Genomic DNA, 17,075 nt, shown 5'->3' on the forward strand with positions numbered 1-17,075 from the left:
TCTAGTAACAAAGTCCATCCTCTGGGTACAGCCCTTGATGTGGGCAAAAGTGCACTGAAGAAACATAGGGTCCCCTCTATATGTAGAGGGACAGAGTCCTTTGAAGAATCTCTGCTGTGGCAGAGGAAGGGGTGCTATTATAGCACAGGACCATAAGCAGTTCAAGGTATGTCTCTTGACTGAGATAAAGAGGGATGAGAGTCTCAGGACAGTCTCTGGCTCTTTAGGGTAAGGACAGAAATATACAATATGTACAGTACCTGAAGTGGGCTACAGCCCTTCAGGGGTTACTCTGCATCGCTGGGTTCAGCAGAGACAGGATCCAGCTCCAGCAGGGAATCCTGTGCATCCTCAGCGGGAGTAGGTGCCGGCTGGGGACACCCGGTGGCAGTAGTGGGTACTGCAGGTGTAGCAACATCCTCCGGACCTTCAGGGGGAGGAGCGCTGTCGCCCGGGGTGTCGGCTGTTCCAGCCGGGGGCTCAACTGAGCCAGGGACCACGGAGGGGTCCAGAAAGAAATAAACTGGGACCTGCGGCAGCGCCGCAGCTCCCTCCAGCTCCGGTTCTTCCGGGGCCGGGTCATCACCCCATTGGTAACCGGCAAGGGGAGATGTGGGCCTAGACGGAACCTCCGGACAAGGTTCGCTAGCCGGGATGTCTTGTCCCACAGAAGAGCCACGGGACCTGGCAATGCTCCCGGCAGGGGAGACGGTGGGGGTGGCGCCCTGGATCATGCCCGGCCCATGGATGGCAATGGGACCCGTACTCACGATTACCGTGGATGGGGCATTCACGTGGGTCACCGCCCGGGGACTCGCAGCCGAGGAGGAAGAAGTGTTCGGAGATTCCGGCCACTCGTCGTCCTCATACCAGTCGTCGTACGGGAAGTAGCGGTCCTCATGGAAGTCGGGGATCCGGATCACACCAGCCGCCCAGGGTCCTCGGGGCCCCTCTTGCAGGGAGAATTCAATGCACTCGCCTGGCTTCAGGTTGTGCTGGCTCTCCGGCAGATCAGGCCTCTTGACGGACCGGCGGGGTATAAATACTTCCCGTCCGGTGTAGTCCTGGGTGGCGAAGCCATAGCCACGCTGCTTATCGAAGAACCGGACCATGCCGGTGGTGCGGTTCTTTTCCACCCAGGCTCCAGCTGTAGACCGGCCGGCCATGTAGCGTTGGGCCTCCTTCTCGCGGCGTCGCTGCTCCGAGACAGCGTCCCGGAGTCGCTGGCGGGCGGCCTCACCTCGGCCTCGAGGCTGCGGAGGTGCCGGTGCTGGGGCTCGTGGCTCCGGTGCAGGCTCGGATCTCCGTGATGGTCGGGCAGGTGCCGGAACAGGAGCGGGAGCAGCCGGAGGATCGGGAACCGTCACAGCAGGGCTAGCAGGCCGAACAGCAGGGACAGTGGGCCTTGGAGCAGGTGGCACAGCCGCAGTAGGCCCAGGCGCTGGCCCAACAGGAGTCGGGGCCTCCCCACGTGGTGCCTCCACGGGGGCCTGCGGTACCGGAATGGTAACCGGGATAGGTACGAGGAACCGCCCGGGTGGAACTTGGTACTCCGTCACCGTCTGGACATACTGCCGGGTGACGAATGCCCGGGTCAGTCCTCGATGCAGCCGGTGCCCAGCAAAGGGCCTCCGGACCGGCTGCGCAGAGACCACCACCATAGTCTCCAGCACTTCATAGAACTCAGGACGCTCCACAGGAGGGAAGGGCGGAGGACCCCACATGATGCTGTCCTCGCTGTCCAAAATCCACTCGAGTTCTCTGCTTCTCTCAGGCGGGGCAGGAAGTCCGCCTCTAGCCAGTGGGAGGAGTCCAAGTCCTTCCCGCCAAGAGCTGTGGCGGGCTCTAATTTTTTCTGCGCCACAGGAGGCGGGGTTCGCGCCATTCGCGTGTGGGCGGAGTTTTGTGAGTCATCTGGGTTTCCCGCCAGTGAAGGTTTTGGCGGGCTGGAATTACTTGCTGCGCCACAGTTTCTGAGGTAAATTCTTCAGGCGCGGCAGCGCCGGATGTAGCAGAGCTGGTACAGTTCTTGCAAGGATTAACCTCTTGAGTGCTGGAGCGGAGTTCGACAGCACGTGGCAGCATTAACACAGTTCAGTCCAGAAACTCACAAAGTCTTGGGCCTAAACCCGGATGGCAGCAGGGTTAGGCAGCACAGTCTTTTCAATAAAGGAAAGTCTTTAATGCCGTGATAAGGCACAGAAGTATCAATCCTGTTCGTGACGCCACTTGCAACATCCCCCACCGGGGCCTAACCTTTCAGGGGAGGCCTGGAGACAGCCGGGGCCCGCGGTACCGGAGTGGCTGGCGGTTGCGGCCTAAGCACGCTATTGTCACGGTGCTTGGTACAGGGGAACCGGAGGGCTGTCCTACAGCCTGGCAGGTCTCCAGCAGGGTGGTGTTGGCAAGAAAATGATATGGGAGAGGCTGCTATAGCGGATCTCCCTGGGGCAACCCTTTAGAGTCCGGAGTGTGAGTCTCTGGGTGATGGACAGGGTGCCTGCGGTGAAGGCAGCCGTATAGCAGGGACCAGACGGAGACAGAAGTTGGAGAAAACAACTTACAGTTCTTTAATTTCAACCGGCAGGAACTGCAGCAACGTGCCTTTAAACAAGTAGATGGAGTGCTGAGATGTGAGTTGGAGGGAGCCTCAGGAGATAGTTCACCAGCCTGGATGTAGAGGGCAGGCTGGGAGGCAGCTGTGTCCTGGTAGGAAGCTTCAGCTTGTCCTTTAGGGCTTCAGGTATCACCTTTAAAGGTAAGATGATACCCCTTTTCCTCACTACACTAACTCTAGTCTTCTTGCTCCACTCTTCAGAGGCAGGGGCTAGGCTCTTCCTGCTCTGGTATGGGCTAGACAGAGATTACTCACTCACTCACTGATCTCTAGGATTCTCCTACACTGGAACCTCTCTAGAATCTGAGACCTGGCTAAAAAAGCTCCAGAACATTCCTGGCCAGGGGGTTTTATTACTTCCCCCTCCTGGTCAGGTGGTGGCTGCTCCTCCAATCACATCTCAGCTTACAGGGACAGGATGTAACACAGACATTGGTTGACATAATTACATCACAAATTAACTTCTGCCTTGCCAGGCAGGATTAACCACTGCAATTTCCCCTTGATCCTATAAGGACCATGTAGTGTAATGTTATTCTACATGCAGGTGGGACGTATTCGCAAACACTACCTCGCCATTGCATCGGCGAGGGTGTTGCACTACCTTAAAATTTTAGCAGTGTATTTTTTTCGGGACACTAAGAGATAATTAAAAAGGTAATAAAAGTTTAACCCCTTAATGACCTGGCCCTTTTTTGTTTTTTTCATTTCCGGTTTTCACTCCCCACCTTTAAAAATCTACAACTTTTTTATTTTGCCATGTACAGAGGGCTTGTTTTCAAATTGCACTTCATAGTGGCATTATTTAATATGCTATGCAGTGTACTGGGAAGCAGAAAAAAATCCAAATGCAGTAAAAATGTTGAAAAAACGTATTTGCAGCGTTTTCTTATGGCCATAGATTTTACGCCTTTCACTGTGCGCCCCAAATGACAGGTCTGCTTTATTCTTTGGGACAGTGCGATCATGGAGATAACATATTTGTATAGGTTTTATAATGTTTTCATACATTTACAAAAATTTTATTGATTTTGCCTACTTCTGGCGCTGATAACTGTTTTTTATACTTTGGTGCACGGAGCTGTGGGTGGTGTCATTTTGTGTGACTTGATGACATTTTCAATACTACTATTTTTAGGACTGTACGACCTTTCAATCACTTTCTATAGAATTTTTTATATTTTACAAAATCGCAAAAAAGATTTTCCGTTACGGGGTTAAATGCAGTGAAAAAACTGTATTTTATTTTGATAGATCAGACATTTTCAGACACCGCAATGTCTAATGTGTTTAGGATTTTTATTGTTTATATCAGTTCTAAGGAAAGGGGGGTGATTTTTAGGGGTTTTTTTGTTATAATTTTCTTTTTTTACTAATTTTTATTTTTAATATTTTTCAGACCCTCTAGGGCACTTTAACCCTAGGTTGTCTGATTGATCCTATCATGTACTGTCATTCTACAGTGTGGCAGTACAGGCAGTGGCTGGGTTACGTACAAGATATGTTCTGTAGGTTTGTTCATAAGTCGAATTTGTATGTAAGTCGGAACTGTATATTTTATCATTGTAACCCCAGCCAAAATTTTTTGGCTTCTGTGACAATTGGATTTTAAAAATGTTGTGTTGTCATAAGAACCAGGATTAACAATAAAGCTTCATTACAGACACCTGTGATAACTGTTACAGCTGCTTATTGTAGCCTAAGGCTAAAGTACAGTAAGTTACCAACATCCAGAGCTCCGTTTGTAACTAGGGGTTGTATGTAAGTCGAGTGTTCTTAAGTAGGGGACCGCCTGTATATGTGGATTTTCCTCCTCATTCATTAAAATGTTCTAATCTCACATTGTAATGATTGGGTTAAAACGAGACAGAAAGAGACGGAAGACCCGAGGCTGTCATGGCGACCAATCAGAGCTCCCTGATGATGCCACGGGCCACCATCTTTTTTAAGCCACCGGCAACTTTTCCCTTGGCGATCGATGCACTCTGACCCGACGTGGGGAATGGGTTACACATTTTTTTTCATTTTTATTTTTATTTGGGGTTAAAGTGGGATTTTGTTTGTAATTTATAGTACTTTTTTTAATTTTCAAACTCACTCAAAATGAACATTATTAACCCCTTGATGACCGCCCTATCGGGTTTTTACGGCGGTCATTAAGGGTACTTCTTCTGACGCGTACGCCTTTCTACGGCGGCGCGTCAGAAGAAGATTTCAGGACATCGGGTCAGTATAGTGCCGGGCTGTGATATCACAGCCCAGACCCGGCACTAACACCCGGGATCGGAAAAACGAACCGCATCTCCCTGGGGTCCCCGGGTGTCTCTGCGCGGGAGCAGTAGAAAACTGTGTCAGCGTCTAAAGACATCGCTGCAGATTTGGATCACTTATCTCCTTGTAGCTTGAAGTTGGCAACCTCTCTCTCTACTCTGTCCTGGCAGGAAGTAATCAGTGATTGGCTCACAGCAGAGACAGACAGAAATGTCATCTGAACGATCTTGCACAGAAATCCAAGATAGCGGCCACTCAACCCTAAGTCAGTCAGCAGGACTGGTAGAGACAGATTGGAATTATATCTGTGAAATGTTGTATTTTTGTTAATAACAGTGAATTAGAGAATGTGTTATTTTGTTATCCTTAGTACATATAAGAAACTTGTCTACCTGGAAGGAATACCGCTTTAACACTAATACCTGCTGGATATAAACACAAAAACAAATAGGGCCACATTTACTATTCGGCTGCACCAGTTTTCTGTCTGACTTTGGACTTAAAATATTGGGGCAGATTTACTTACCCGGTCCATTCGCGATCCAGTAGCGCGTTCTCTGCAGTGGATTCGGGTCGGGCCGGGATTCATTAAGGTAGTTCCTCCGACGTCCACAAGGTGGCACTGCTGCGCTGAAGAGCATCGGAACGCACTCAAGTACACCGGCCTATTCCTGGTGAAGGTAAGTGCAAGCTCCGCGACAGTTTTTGTTTTTTAAATGCGGCGATATTTCCGAATCCGTCGGGTTTTCGTTCAGCCACGCCCCCCCCCCCGATTTCCGTTGCGTGCATGCCAGCGTCGATGCGCCAAAATCCGATCGCGTGTGCTAAAAAACCCGGGGCAATTCAGGGAAAATCGGCGTAAATCGGAAATATTCGGGTAACACGTCGGTAAAACGCAAATCGGGCCCTTAGTAAATGACCCCCATTGTGTAAACGGCTGGCACATGTATTTACAAGTGTCTGCGCCAGTTTTGTGTCGCGGCTGCTCTGTGTCCGACAAAAAATGTGCACCTGAAGGGCCCTTCCAGTGCCGATTCAGACCATGTAGCACAGCTCTTCCTCCTCCTGACAACTAAAGGGAGCAGGAGCTACAGATGATCTGGTTTATGTAAGTTTCCTGCTGGACAGGCAACGTTCCAGACTGGATTTGCAGGCTCCATAGTAGTTATAATCCTGGTGTTCCCCACTCTTATTCATGATTGTCTCTTTAGCAGAGGCCCTGCTGAAGACACCACTTTGTAGGATGTAGCAGAAGCTTCTGATCCTGCCTCCTAGTTCCCTGCTTTGTAGCTTGGCGTGTCGGGACCAGGAGCAGGTTGTCCCGATATGTTCCTGCATCTTTCTGAACCAATCTCCCAACCATCCAGGACGGTGAGACAATGCTAACATTCCGTGACTGTCCCGCTGAATCCAGGACGGTTGGGAGCTATGTGATTACAAAATGTGTAATACCCCAATGTAGAATGCTGTTAGTAGAACTCATAGAACTGCATTCTTCTCACAGCACACATTATATATATGGTATTGCTGTGCTATTTAATGTGTTACTGCGCAGTATTAGCAATGAGAGACTTACAATGGCTCCATAAATGAGATTGGTAAAAATATATAATGTATAATAATGGATATGCCCAAAGAAACAAAGTTGTTTAAAAAATATAGACTTCTTCATCATAGCAGACTTGGTAAGAGAACCTCAGTCTAATCTGTGAAAACATTTAGATTTCCTGGGGTTCTTAAAATGGATAATAAATTATCAAAAATCTGGTCTTGTCTCTTCACAGTCCAGAGTGTTCTCTGGTGTTTTACTCGACACGAAATTAAGAATCCAGTCGTGGGCCTTATGACCTCATGTGTCCAGTGCGTTGCTTGGTGCCAAAGCCATTTGAGAGTCCTCCAGTCCTTTATCCTGAAAACCTGAATAGGTGGAATAGAAACATGGAAGTCTTCCTACAAATAGTACAGAGATGGGAGGTCCCTTCAATAGACTTGTTTGCCTCATTAGAAAATGGGAAATTCCTTTCCCTAAATCCCAAAGACAGGTCATGAGTTTTGGACTCTCTCTCAAGATTAGGACTTGAAATTGGCATATAGATTCAAACTGTACATTTGTTGTTTTTTTTTCTCTTTTCTTTGTGTCTTCTTGGGGTTAATCTCCTGGAGATTCCTTGATTACAAAAGGTTGGAGGGAGCTTTTTTACCCCAAGTGCAAAAATTCACACCTCTGCTAGCTCATCTCTGGGGATAAAGAGATCAAAGGAAACTGTGAGAGACAAAGAAATATCATAGCTGTCCATAACTGGGGCATAATTCATAACTATTGGTCCCCAGTTAGAGAGGAGAGTTATAGGATCTAGATACCCTCATGGCCCGATCATCAAAAGCCCATATGCAAGGGAACTCAGCAGATGGCAGAACACACCTGTTCGGCTTAGACACCCCAAGTTTGGTATGGGGTGAAAGGTAGCGAGGCGCCCTGGTGATTGGAAGTAATGGCATAATTGTTCCATCTTCCAATCAAAACTTATGGGGTTTCAAAAAAACCCAGACTCAGCCAGTACCTCTCTGAAGGGAGGGACGATATGAGAAACAGTGACATAAGAGCCAGGGGTGGGGGTCAAAAACACACTCACTTTAAATTAGTGAAGCAGCCACATGACCTGAAAAAAAAGGGAAAATGTGTTTAGCAGGTATATGTATAGATCAAACACTCATCCTTTTTTTGGCTAATGGGTGATAATTATCTATGGAAAAAAATGGATAAATAAGCTATGCATTATAGTTAATATATATTGTGTTTTTTCACATTGCCATGCGGATCATTATTAAAGTGATTTATACCTAGCTTTGTAAATTAATTAAGAATATAAAATGTGGATAGAGTGTAATCCTTTGAATAATGCATAGTGTTATATCTTTGATGAATTCCATGCCTATAATATTTTGTTAATGATCTATTCCTCTACAGCGGCCATCTTGGACCAAGAGAACCAAACAGAAGCCATTTTGAAAATCTAGCAGACATTTTTATTTTAGCCGGGGGTGCTTTTGACCTGTGTACAGCTGAGTGGCACCTGGTCTTCACCAGAGCCCGCCGCAAAGTGGGATGGTCTTGCTTGTGGCAGGGTGCCACCAGGTCGTTCCACAGGTGCGACTAGCCCCCGGTGGCAGCCAAGGTCGAGGTACAGAATCAGCGTTCAGGCTTGCAGTCAGGTACAGGCACAGGCACCTAGTCAGGGCTGGCGGCAGAGATGCAAGCTCACAGGTCAGCATTTTTCAAGCTTGGCATAGAGATGATTAGCCCGTAGCCGGCCAAGAACTTGATGTACGTATGATTGATGGGTCTTGAGGTCTGGAGAATACACCAAGATGTCTTCCAGGTAGACCACGACACAATTATACAGAAGGTCCCTGAAAATGTCATTCACAAACTCCTGAAAGACAGCTGGAGAATCACAGAATCCGAATGGCATCACTAAATATTCAAAGTGTCCATCACAGGTGTTAAACGCCGTCTTCCAATCGTCTCCCTTGCGGATCCGGACAGGGTTGTAGGCCCGATGAAGATCCAGCTTGGAGAACACTTTATAACCGCGCAGACGGTCGAAGACCTCTGTAATAACCGGCAGGGTTTTTTAACCGTGACCGTGTTCAGCCCACGATAATCTATGCAGGGACGCAGAGAGCCGTCCTTCTTTTGACAAAAAATAACCCTGCACCAGCCGGGGAGGAGAACTTGTGTATGAAACCCCTTTGCAGGTTATCCTTGATGTACACAGACATGGCAGCTTTCTCAGGGATAGAACGAGGGTAGACACGACCTCTAGGAGGGGAGGTCCCAGGCAGCAGGTCCACTGGGCAATCATAGGGACGATGCAGTGGCAAAGTCTCTGCCTGTTTTTTTGGAAAAAACAGCGGCAAAGTCCCGGTAGCATGCTGGCAGACCCTCCAGAGACTTGGGAGACAGAAGAAGTCCGGACAGATAGAAGTGTCACCATGCAGTGTGAGTGGCATTCTGATCCCCAAAGCAGAACCTTCCCAGTCTTCCAGTCAAGGACCGGGGCGCAAAGTTGCAGCCATGGAAGACCCAGGAGAAGAGATGATGTGGAGCACGGCAGGACATCGAAGAACAGTCTTACTTTTTGAAGAGCTCCAATTTAAAGAGAGATGGGCTCAGTGCAGTACCAGCCAGATCAAACAAGACTTGTCCACTGACAGAAGATATGGCTAGGGGTTTCTCGAGAAGAACTACTGGAATGCGATGCCGAGAGACCAGAGCAGCATCCATAAAGTTCCCCCGCAGAGCTAGAGTCTAGGAAAGCAGAAACTTGTATAGGAGTGCAGATACCGACACTGAGGAGCACTGGAAACAGGAAGAAGGACTAGGAATGCAGGAACACACTGAGAAGCTTTTTTCTAGGGTTAAAGAGCGCAAAGATCCGGCGGGGAAAGATCCGGCGGGGAGTGATGAGAGTAGCGGTGCCCTGGCTCTTTAAATCTTCGAGTGCTGGCACGGGCCTAGCCGGGACTGGAGCAGGAGCGGTGAGTTCAGGCCGGCGGGGGAAAAACTGCTCCATGGAGATCCAGGACATGGATTGCGGGAGCACCTGTGACATAGTATAGGATAGTGGTAGTGATGGCACAGTCGGCCGCATTGAACCCCCCCTCACCAGACCACACATTCGAAATCCCTGCATCCCGCAACAGTGGCACAATGAATGGCCCTCTTCCCCACTGGATGGCACAGTCAAGGGGCCTCCTCCTCACCCGCAACCTGAACTTCTGACCAACAGACAACACAACCAGCTGCCTGTCCTCTAGCACACCTGCCCGTATACACAGCCGCCATGGTGGACACAGAGACACCAAAAAGCAAGTACCATTATATGTATCCGTGTGTGTGTATGTATACACACAGATGTGGGAGGGCTATTACTCACACCCCCCAAAAAATGGCTACATATTGTATGTATATTGTTTTTAACTTCTTTTTCTTTAATTGTACTCTGACAAGTTAGTTTTTGAGTGTATTGCATTTTTCATGTATAATAAAGTGTTAACTTTAATAAGCCTCTGCTTGTAGCCCTAAAGAACCAGAGTTTCCGAAGGGATTACGTTACCAGATCATTTTAACATAGTATATGTAGTAATTGCATGTTCTGTGTGACTCCCAGTGTGCATTGTCTGTGTGGTTGAGGTGCCTACGGCCTTCTTTGTATAAGTAACTCATGGGTGGTGGCAGCAGATTGGTTGGGTGCAGAACGTGTGGGATAAATTTAGAGGTAGGACGCCATTTTGTGGAAGTGGGCGGAGTTTAAGGGCTAAATTCTATGTTATTAATTATGGTCGCACGGGCAGGGTGAATTAATATATTGATGTTATTTAAGCGGTTAGGCAGCTCCTCAAAGTTTACAGGTTGTGGTTGACGTTATACATATGTACGGCTGCATCCGATTCTTAATCCCCAATGGCACAAGGGTTTCTGCATTAGGTCTGGGGGGATTCAGTTTGTTTTGACCGGATCTCAGAATATGTTTTGTAACTGTTCTGTACTATGATATCTTATTTTAATATAGTATGAGGCAAAGGGTTAAATTGGTTGGCTGGAATGTGAGAGGGTTAGGGGACTCCGCTAAGAGATATGCCTGGTCAATGGTCTTGAAGCAATGCCAGTCAGCTGTGATACGCCTCTCTGAGACTCATTTTCCTTCTTCCTCTGCGATTAGTCTGGGGCTTTCCTGGATTGGAGCAGCGCGTCACTCAGTATTCTCCTCGTACGCTAGAGGAGTTAGCATTCTAATTCATAAATTATCGTATATACTCGTGTACAATGTGCTGAATAACCCCGCCTCGGCTTATACACGAGTCTATAAAAAAATTAATGTACATACTCACCTTCCGGCGCCCCCAATGTTCCAGTCCCTGCAGATCCTCTTCTCACGACTGCCATTAGTGGCGCAGCCATGCACTCTGACGCCCGGCGCACACTATGATGTGGCGGTGTTGCTGCTGATGTTGTTATAGTGTGGGACGGACCGGAGCATCGGGGAGCCGCACAGAGCATCGGGGGTGCCGGAAGGCGAGTATGAACGTTTATTTTTTTATGTGCTGGGCAAACAGGGGGCTGTCTGGCTATACACCACAGGGGGGGCGGTCTGGCTATACACCACAGGGGGGCTGTCTGGCTATACTAAACAGGGGGGCTGTCTGGCTATACACCACAGGGGGGGCTGTCTGGCTATACACCACAGGGGGGCTGTCTGGCTATACACCGCAGGGCGCTGTCTGGCTATACACCACAGGGGGGCTGTCTGGCTATACACCACAGGGGCGCTGTCTGGCTATACACCACAGGGGGGCTGTCTGGCTATACACCACAGGGGCGCTGTCTGGCTATACACCACAGGGGCGCTGTCTGGCTATACACCACAGGGGGGCTGTCTGGCTATACACCACAGGGGGGCTGTCTGGCTATACACCACAGGGGGGCTGTCTGGCTATACACCGCAGGGCGCTGTCTGGTTATACACCACAGGGGGGCTGTCTGGCTACACACCACAGGGCGCTGTCTGGCTTCACACCACAGGGCGCTGTCTGGCTACACACCACAGGGGGGCTGTCTGGCTACACACCACAGCGCGCTGTCTGGCTACACACCACAGGGCGCTGTCTGGCTACACACCACAGGGCGCTGTCTGGCTACACACCACAGGGCGCTGTCTGGCTATACACCACAGGGGGGCTGTCTGGCTACACACCACAGGGCGCTGTCTGGCTACACACCACAGGGCGCTGTCTGGCTACACACCACAGGGCGCTGTCTGGCTACACACCACAGGGCGCTGTCTGGCTACACACCACAGGGCGCTGTCTGGCTACACACCACACGGGGCTGTCTGGCTACACACCACACGGGGCTGTCTGGCTATACTCCACAGGGGGCTGTCTGGCTATACTCCACAGGGGGGCTGTCTGGCTATACACCACAGGGCGCTGTCTGGCTATACACCACAGGGGGCTGTCTGGCTATACACCACAGGGGGCTTATTCAAAAAGTTTTGCTATAATCAGACCAAGGCGTATCAATAAAACTTCATTACAAACACCTTACAGCTGATCATTGCAGCCTGGAACTAAAGTAACATCCAGAGACTTCACCAGAGGTCACAGTGGGAAGAGGGGTCCATCTGTAACTAGGGGTCGTCTGTAAGTCGGGTGTCTGTATATGGAGGAAAAATCATTTTACGTATTATGAGACACCGGCGCAGCTTCACTGTCAGGAAGACACAGGAGGAGCTGCTGACAATGACAGGAGACATGTAACATAACAAAAAAATAATAGGAAAATCATTTATTGTGTGATCATAAGTACATTACCCAGTATACATAAATATACATCCAATTATCCAGAACAAGTCTTTATAGAAAGTTTTCATGATGATTCATAGATTGTAAGCTCTGATGACTAAGACCCTCCTTCCTTATGTCTTATTATGTCTGTATATGTCCCCATGATCTGTAAACCGCTGCGTAATATGATAGTAATAAATCTTTATATAGCGCTATTATATTATTCAGGGCTTCTCTCCTGTGCGACTTCTCTGAAGCTCAATAAGACTTGATCTATGACCAAGACACTTCCCTCATTCAGAACATGGAAATGGCTTCTCCTCTGTGTGAGTTCTCTCATGTTCCACCAGATCCGATTTACAAATAAAACATTTCCCACATTCAATACATGAAAACTGTTTCTCCCCGGTGTGAGTTTGTTGGTGTCTAACAAGATAAACTTTCAGATTAAAACATTTCCCACATTCACCACATGAAAATGGCTTCTCCCCTGTGTGAAGTCTCTGATGTTCAACAAAACGTGATTTTCTACTAAAACATTTTCCACATTCAGAACATAAAAATGGCTTCCCCCCTGTGTGAAGTCTCTGATGTTCAACAAAACATGATTTTCTACTAAAACATTTCCCACATTCAATACATGAAAACTGTTTCTCCCCGGTGTGAGTTTGTTGGTGTCTAACAAGATAAACTTTCAGATTAAAACTTTTCCCACATTCTGTACATGAATATGGCTTCTCCCCTGTGTGAAGTCTCTGATGTTCAATAAAACGTGATTTTCTACTAAAACATTTTCCACATTCAGAACAAAAAAAGGGCTTCTCCCCTGTGTGAGTTTGTTGGTGTTTAACAAGATAAAGTTTCAGACTAAAACGTTTCCCACATTCTGTACATGAAAATGGCTTCTCCCCTGTGTGAATTCGCACATGTTCAACTAAATGCGATTTGTTACTAAAACTTTTTCCACATTCAGAACATGAAAATGGATTCTCCCCTGTGTGAGTTCTCTGGTGTTGAACAAGTTGTGATTTCTTAATAAAACATTTCCCACATTCAGAACATGAAAATGGCCTCTCCCCTGTGTGAGTTTTTTGGTGTTTAACAAGATAAGATTTTTGATTAAAACATTTCCCACATTCTGAACATGAAAAGGGCTTCTCTCCTGTGTGAGTTCCAAGGTGTTTATCAAGAATCGATTTCCAATAAAAACATTTCCCGCAGAGTGAACATGAAAATGGCTTCTCCTTTGTGTGATTTTTTAGGTGTTTAACATATTTTGATCTTTGATTAAAACATTTCCCGCATTCAGTACATGAAATCGTCCTCTTATCTCCATGATTTCCCTCCTCTGTGGAAAGATGCGATTGATTATCTTCTACTTCACGTGACATAAAGTCATCTATGGATAGAAAAATCATGTACTGTATATAAAAATTATAAATCATTCACATATAATTCGATTAAAATCCAACTACCAAATAAATAACCAATTCCTTAGAACTCGGATTCTTTTACTTCTAAGACATAAAATGGCTGTGTAACCAGAAAATTTCCATATCAAACCGGAGCTGAGCCTTACAGTCCTAGAAAGTGGGTAAAGCAGGTTGGGTGCAATGATTTGCAACCCCCAGAATTTGAGCCAGCGGTGATTCTCACATAAACCCCCTGGACACACAAGCCCCGTGAGGCACAACCCTGAAAGGCTGAGAGACCCTTTCATTAGCCCCATTAAAACAGAGCTCTGTCAGCCAGAGGACTTCCACCAGCTTCTCGATAGTTATAAGCCCGGCCTGTAATGGGAATAACGTCGGGCCAAAAGCCAGCCCAAGTAGCATATATCAAGACCCAGAATTATAGACCTCTAGATTTGTGGCCCCTCTCCCTGTTCCATCTCCCCCATCTGCCCAAAACCACGTGACTCCATGAGTATTAGTCACGAGTTCTGATGTTGCCCCTTATCTTCACAGACTTAAAATATTCTAGGAGATTAGATACCACTTCACTTATCAGCATTATAAATATTGTGAATACCTTATTTTGAGTAGCTTTGCCTTTTTGTGTGACGTTGTGGGAGTGCCGATTTACCTCCCATATCTTGCACCGTACATACGTGAGCACTAGTATATCGATGTTAACATATATTGTACATACGCGGGTGTCAGTTTACTATGTCTGTGCTCAGGTCTCCTGTTTCTGTGCTCATAATAAACAATGAAGCGATTATGCGCTATACCGCGCATGAGTAGCTTCCCTGGTTGCTTTGACAATCAGTCTGGTTTAACCTGCCCAGCCACCTGGAAGTGATGGGTAGCAGTTCCGGTTCGCTGATCATGTGGCACAGGCGCACATGGCGGAGGCGCCGCGGTCGGCGTTTACCACCTGCCCAATCACCATAGAGGTAAGCCACGGGGAGGCAGGACGGGCGGTATTTTTAAACCCCACTCGTACTGAGTATGACGTTCACACAGGATGTTGTCCGGCGTGTGACATACGGCTGCACCAGCAGGTGGAGGCACTCCTCCCCCACTGCCATCGCGCTCACTACGTGATGGGACACCTATTTTTAGGTAAGAAGTCTATGCATTCTTGACCGATTATTAGGCTTTGCTTATGGTCCAGACTGACCGGGATTTCTCTTTTTGTCTTCACTCTTATTTACAGGGCTTTATTGATATGATGATTTCTCTCCCTCTGATGAGATCTCTGTCAAAACGCGTCAGGGACGGGCTTTTTTGTTCTCTAGACAAGGGATAGTTTTGGGGACTGCCCTTGTCAGGGTGGGAGTCTTGTGAGTATTAAGGTCAGTGGTTGAGGACTCGTTACACCCCCTGCAGCGCCAATCTGATGAGGCATGAAGATTCCCTCCAAGCCCTATATCAGCAACGGGTATTATATACATTGGGACGGTAAGACACACAAGGACTAGGGTGTAATACACCATTGGATAAGAGGTCTGTAACAGGTACTCTTTGATGCATATGTTACCCCTGTCCTCCCTATACAGCCCAAACTAAGCGGATGTCCTATAGTCCTTCCTAGATAGCCCAGTAGCTGTCGAAGGACTATAGTTGAGAGATCGCCGTTCATGTTTATTTTGTATGTGTCAGTTTTTGTGAGCTTATACACACTGGTGAATAGGGGTGTTGTTTACCATTGCTCGTTCGAGTGGTTTTTTAATAACGACTTAATAAATTTGAGATTTTAGAGATTACTATATTGCTGTGGCTCTCTGTAACTTTGGTGGTAATCACATTGCATAGACATCTGTATCTTTTGCTGAGCTGTAGATTTGTGGATCAAGATAAAAGAGCAAGCCATGTTAAATTTATATATGAACCGGTTAAAGGAAACCTACCAGTTAGAATGGCAGGGGTAAGCTGTAAGTACCGAGCACCAGCTCAAGGTGAGCTCAGGGTGAGCTGGTGCCGGTACTTACTTTCGTTAGTGTTATAAACCGCGGTATCGCGGTTTTAACACATTTTAAACTTTAGAGCAGCAGAGGCTTTGGCGCTGCGTGCGCGCGCCTACATAGGAAATAGCGGAGATGTTGAACGCGCACGGTCACGCGCAGCGCCGAAGCATCTTCTGCTCTAAAGTTTAAAAAGTGTTAAAACCGTGATAACGCGGTTTATAACACTAACGAAAGTAAGCACCGGCACCAGCTCACCCTGAGCTCACCCTGAGCTGGTGCTCGGTACTTACAGCCTACCCCTGCCATTCTAAATGGTAGGTTTCCTTTAAGGACCAGAGTAATTGGGGCCTTTAGGAGCAGATACAATTTATCTATTAATTAATTGCAGCATTATTTTTGGGAGAAATCAGGATGCTTATTGTATTGCTTTTTGGTCAAGGTTGAAAAAAAATGGCAAAAGAAAATTATGCTTTTTTTTACATTTTAGCTAGACATTTTTTAATGTTATCTTAAGATGTACATTGTAGTATCTGACATTCTGTGCCACAAATCTTAATACCTCACATCTATATCTATCTATATACACTCACCGGCCACTTTATTAGGTACACCATGCTAGTAACGGGTTGGAACTGCTGCTCACTGGATGTTTTTCCTTTTTTGGACCATTCTCTGTAAACCCTAGAGATGGTTGTGCGTGAAAATCCCAGTAGATCAGCAGTTTCTGAAATACTCAGACCAGCCCTTCTGGCACCAACAACCATGCCACGTTCAAAGGCCTCAAATCACCTTTCTTCCCCATACTGATGCTCGGTTTGAACTGCAGGAGATTGTCTTGACCATGTCTACATGCCTAAATGCACTGAGTTGCCGCCATGTGATTGGCTGATTAGAAATTAAGTGTTAACGAGCAGTTGGACAGGTGTACCTAATAAAGTGGCCGGTGAGTGTAGATGTATCTATCTATATCTATATTTGTTTTCAAATAGGATCAGGGAGTAAGCGTTCTTCTTATGGAGATATTGCCAATTTATCCCTAGTGTGGAGACTATTGGCCATGGATGCTACACTGGGGGATTCTGGGGAATATGTAAATAAGTTTTCCAGGATGGTAGAAGGAAAACCACACCTCTTTTGCTACCTTGTAAGGCAGCCCCATTACCATTAAGCATGACTTTCAGGAAGCCTAATGGCTTGGTAATGGTCTAGGCACATGATAGCAGTTTACCTGGTGTATATTTATGTAGCCTTCTATTCTATACCTCTCACTTTGGTGCCATTTTATGCTAGAGTTGGTCCTTATATTTGCATGTATTTTGCACAATGTTGTATAGTATTTATTAATTCTTTGCCCAGCTCTGACATTTGGCCACTAAATTGCTTCTCAACCATCAAAAACATAGACATTTTTTATTTTTCCATGTA

The 17,075-nt window shown here is 47.0% G+C and overlaps 2 protein-coding genes across 2 annotated transcripts in view; one reads left to right on the forward strand and one right to left on the reverse strand.

Annotated features, from left to right (window-relative positions):
• The window catches only part of LOC140119804 (uncharacterized), a 340,011-nt gene that overhangs the window by 65,730 nt on the left and 257,206 nt on the right, over positions 1–17,075 (forward strand). The gene's annotated exons all lie outside the window — the stretch shown is intronic.
• LOC140119757 (uncharacterized) overlaps positions 12,250–17,075 on the reverse strand; it is a 30,771-nt gene continuing 25,945 nt past the window's right edge. Inside the window, exon 13 of the mRNA XM_072139109.1 lies at positions 12,250–13,637. Coding sequence (XP_071995210.1) covers positions 12,532–13,637 — 1,106 coding nt within the window. The 3' untranslated portion in view covers positions 12,250–12,531. The remainder of the gene's footprint in view (positions 13,638–17,075) is intronic.

The sequence above is a fragment of the Engystomops pustulosus genome, chromosome 2 (assembly GCF_040894005.1).
Source record: "Engystomops pustulosus chromosome 2, aEngPut4.maternal, whole genome shotgun sequence".
Classification (NCBI taxonomy): Eukaryota; Metazoa; Chordata; class Amphibia; order Anura; family Leptodactylidae; genus Engystomops; species Engystomops pustulosus.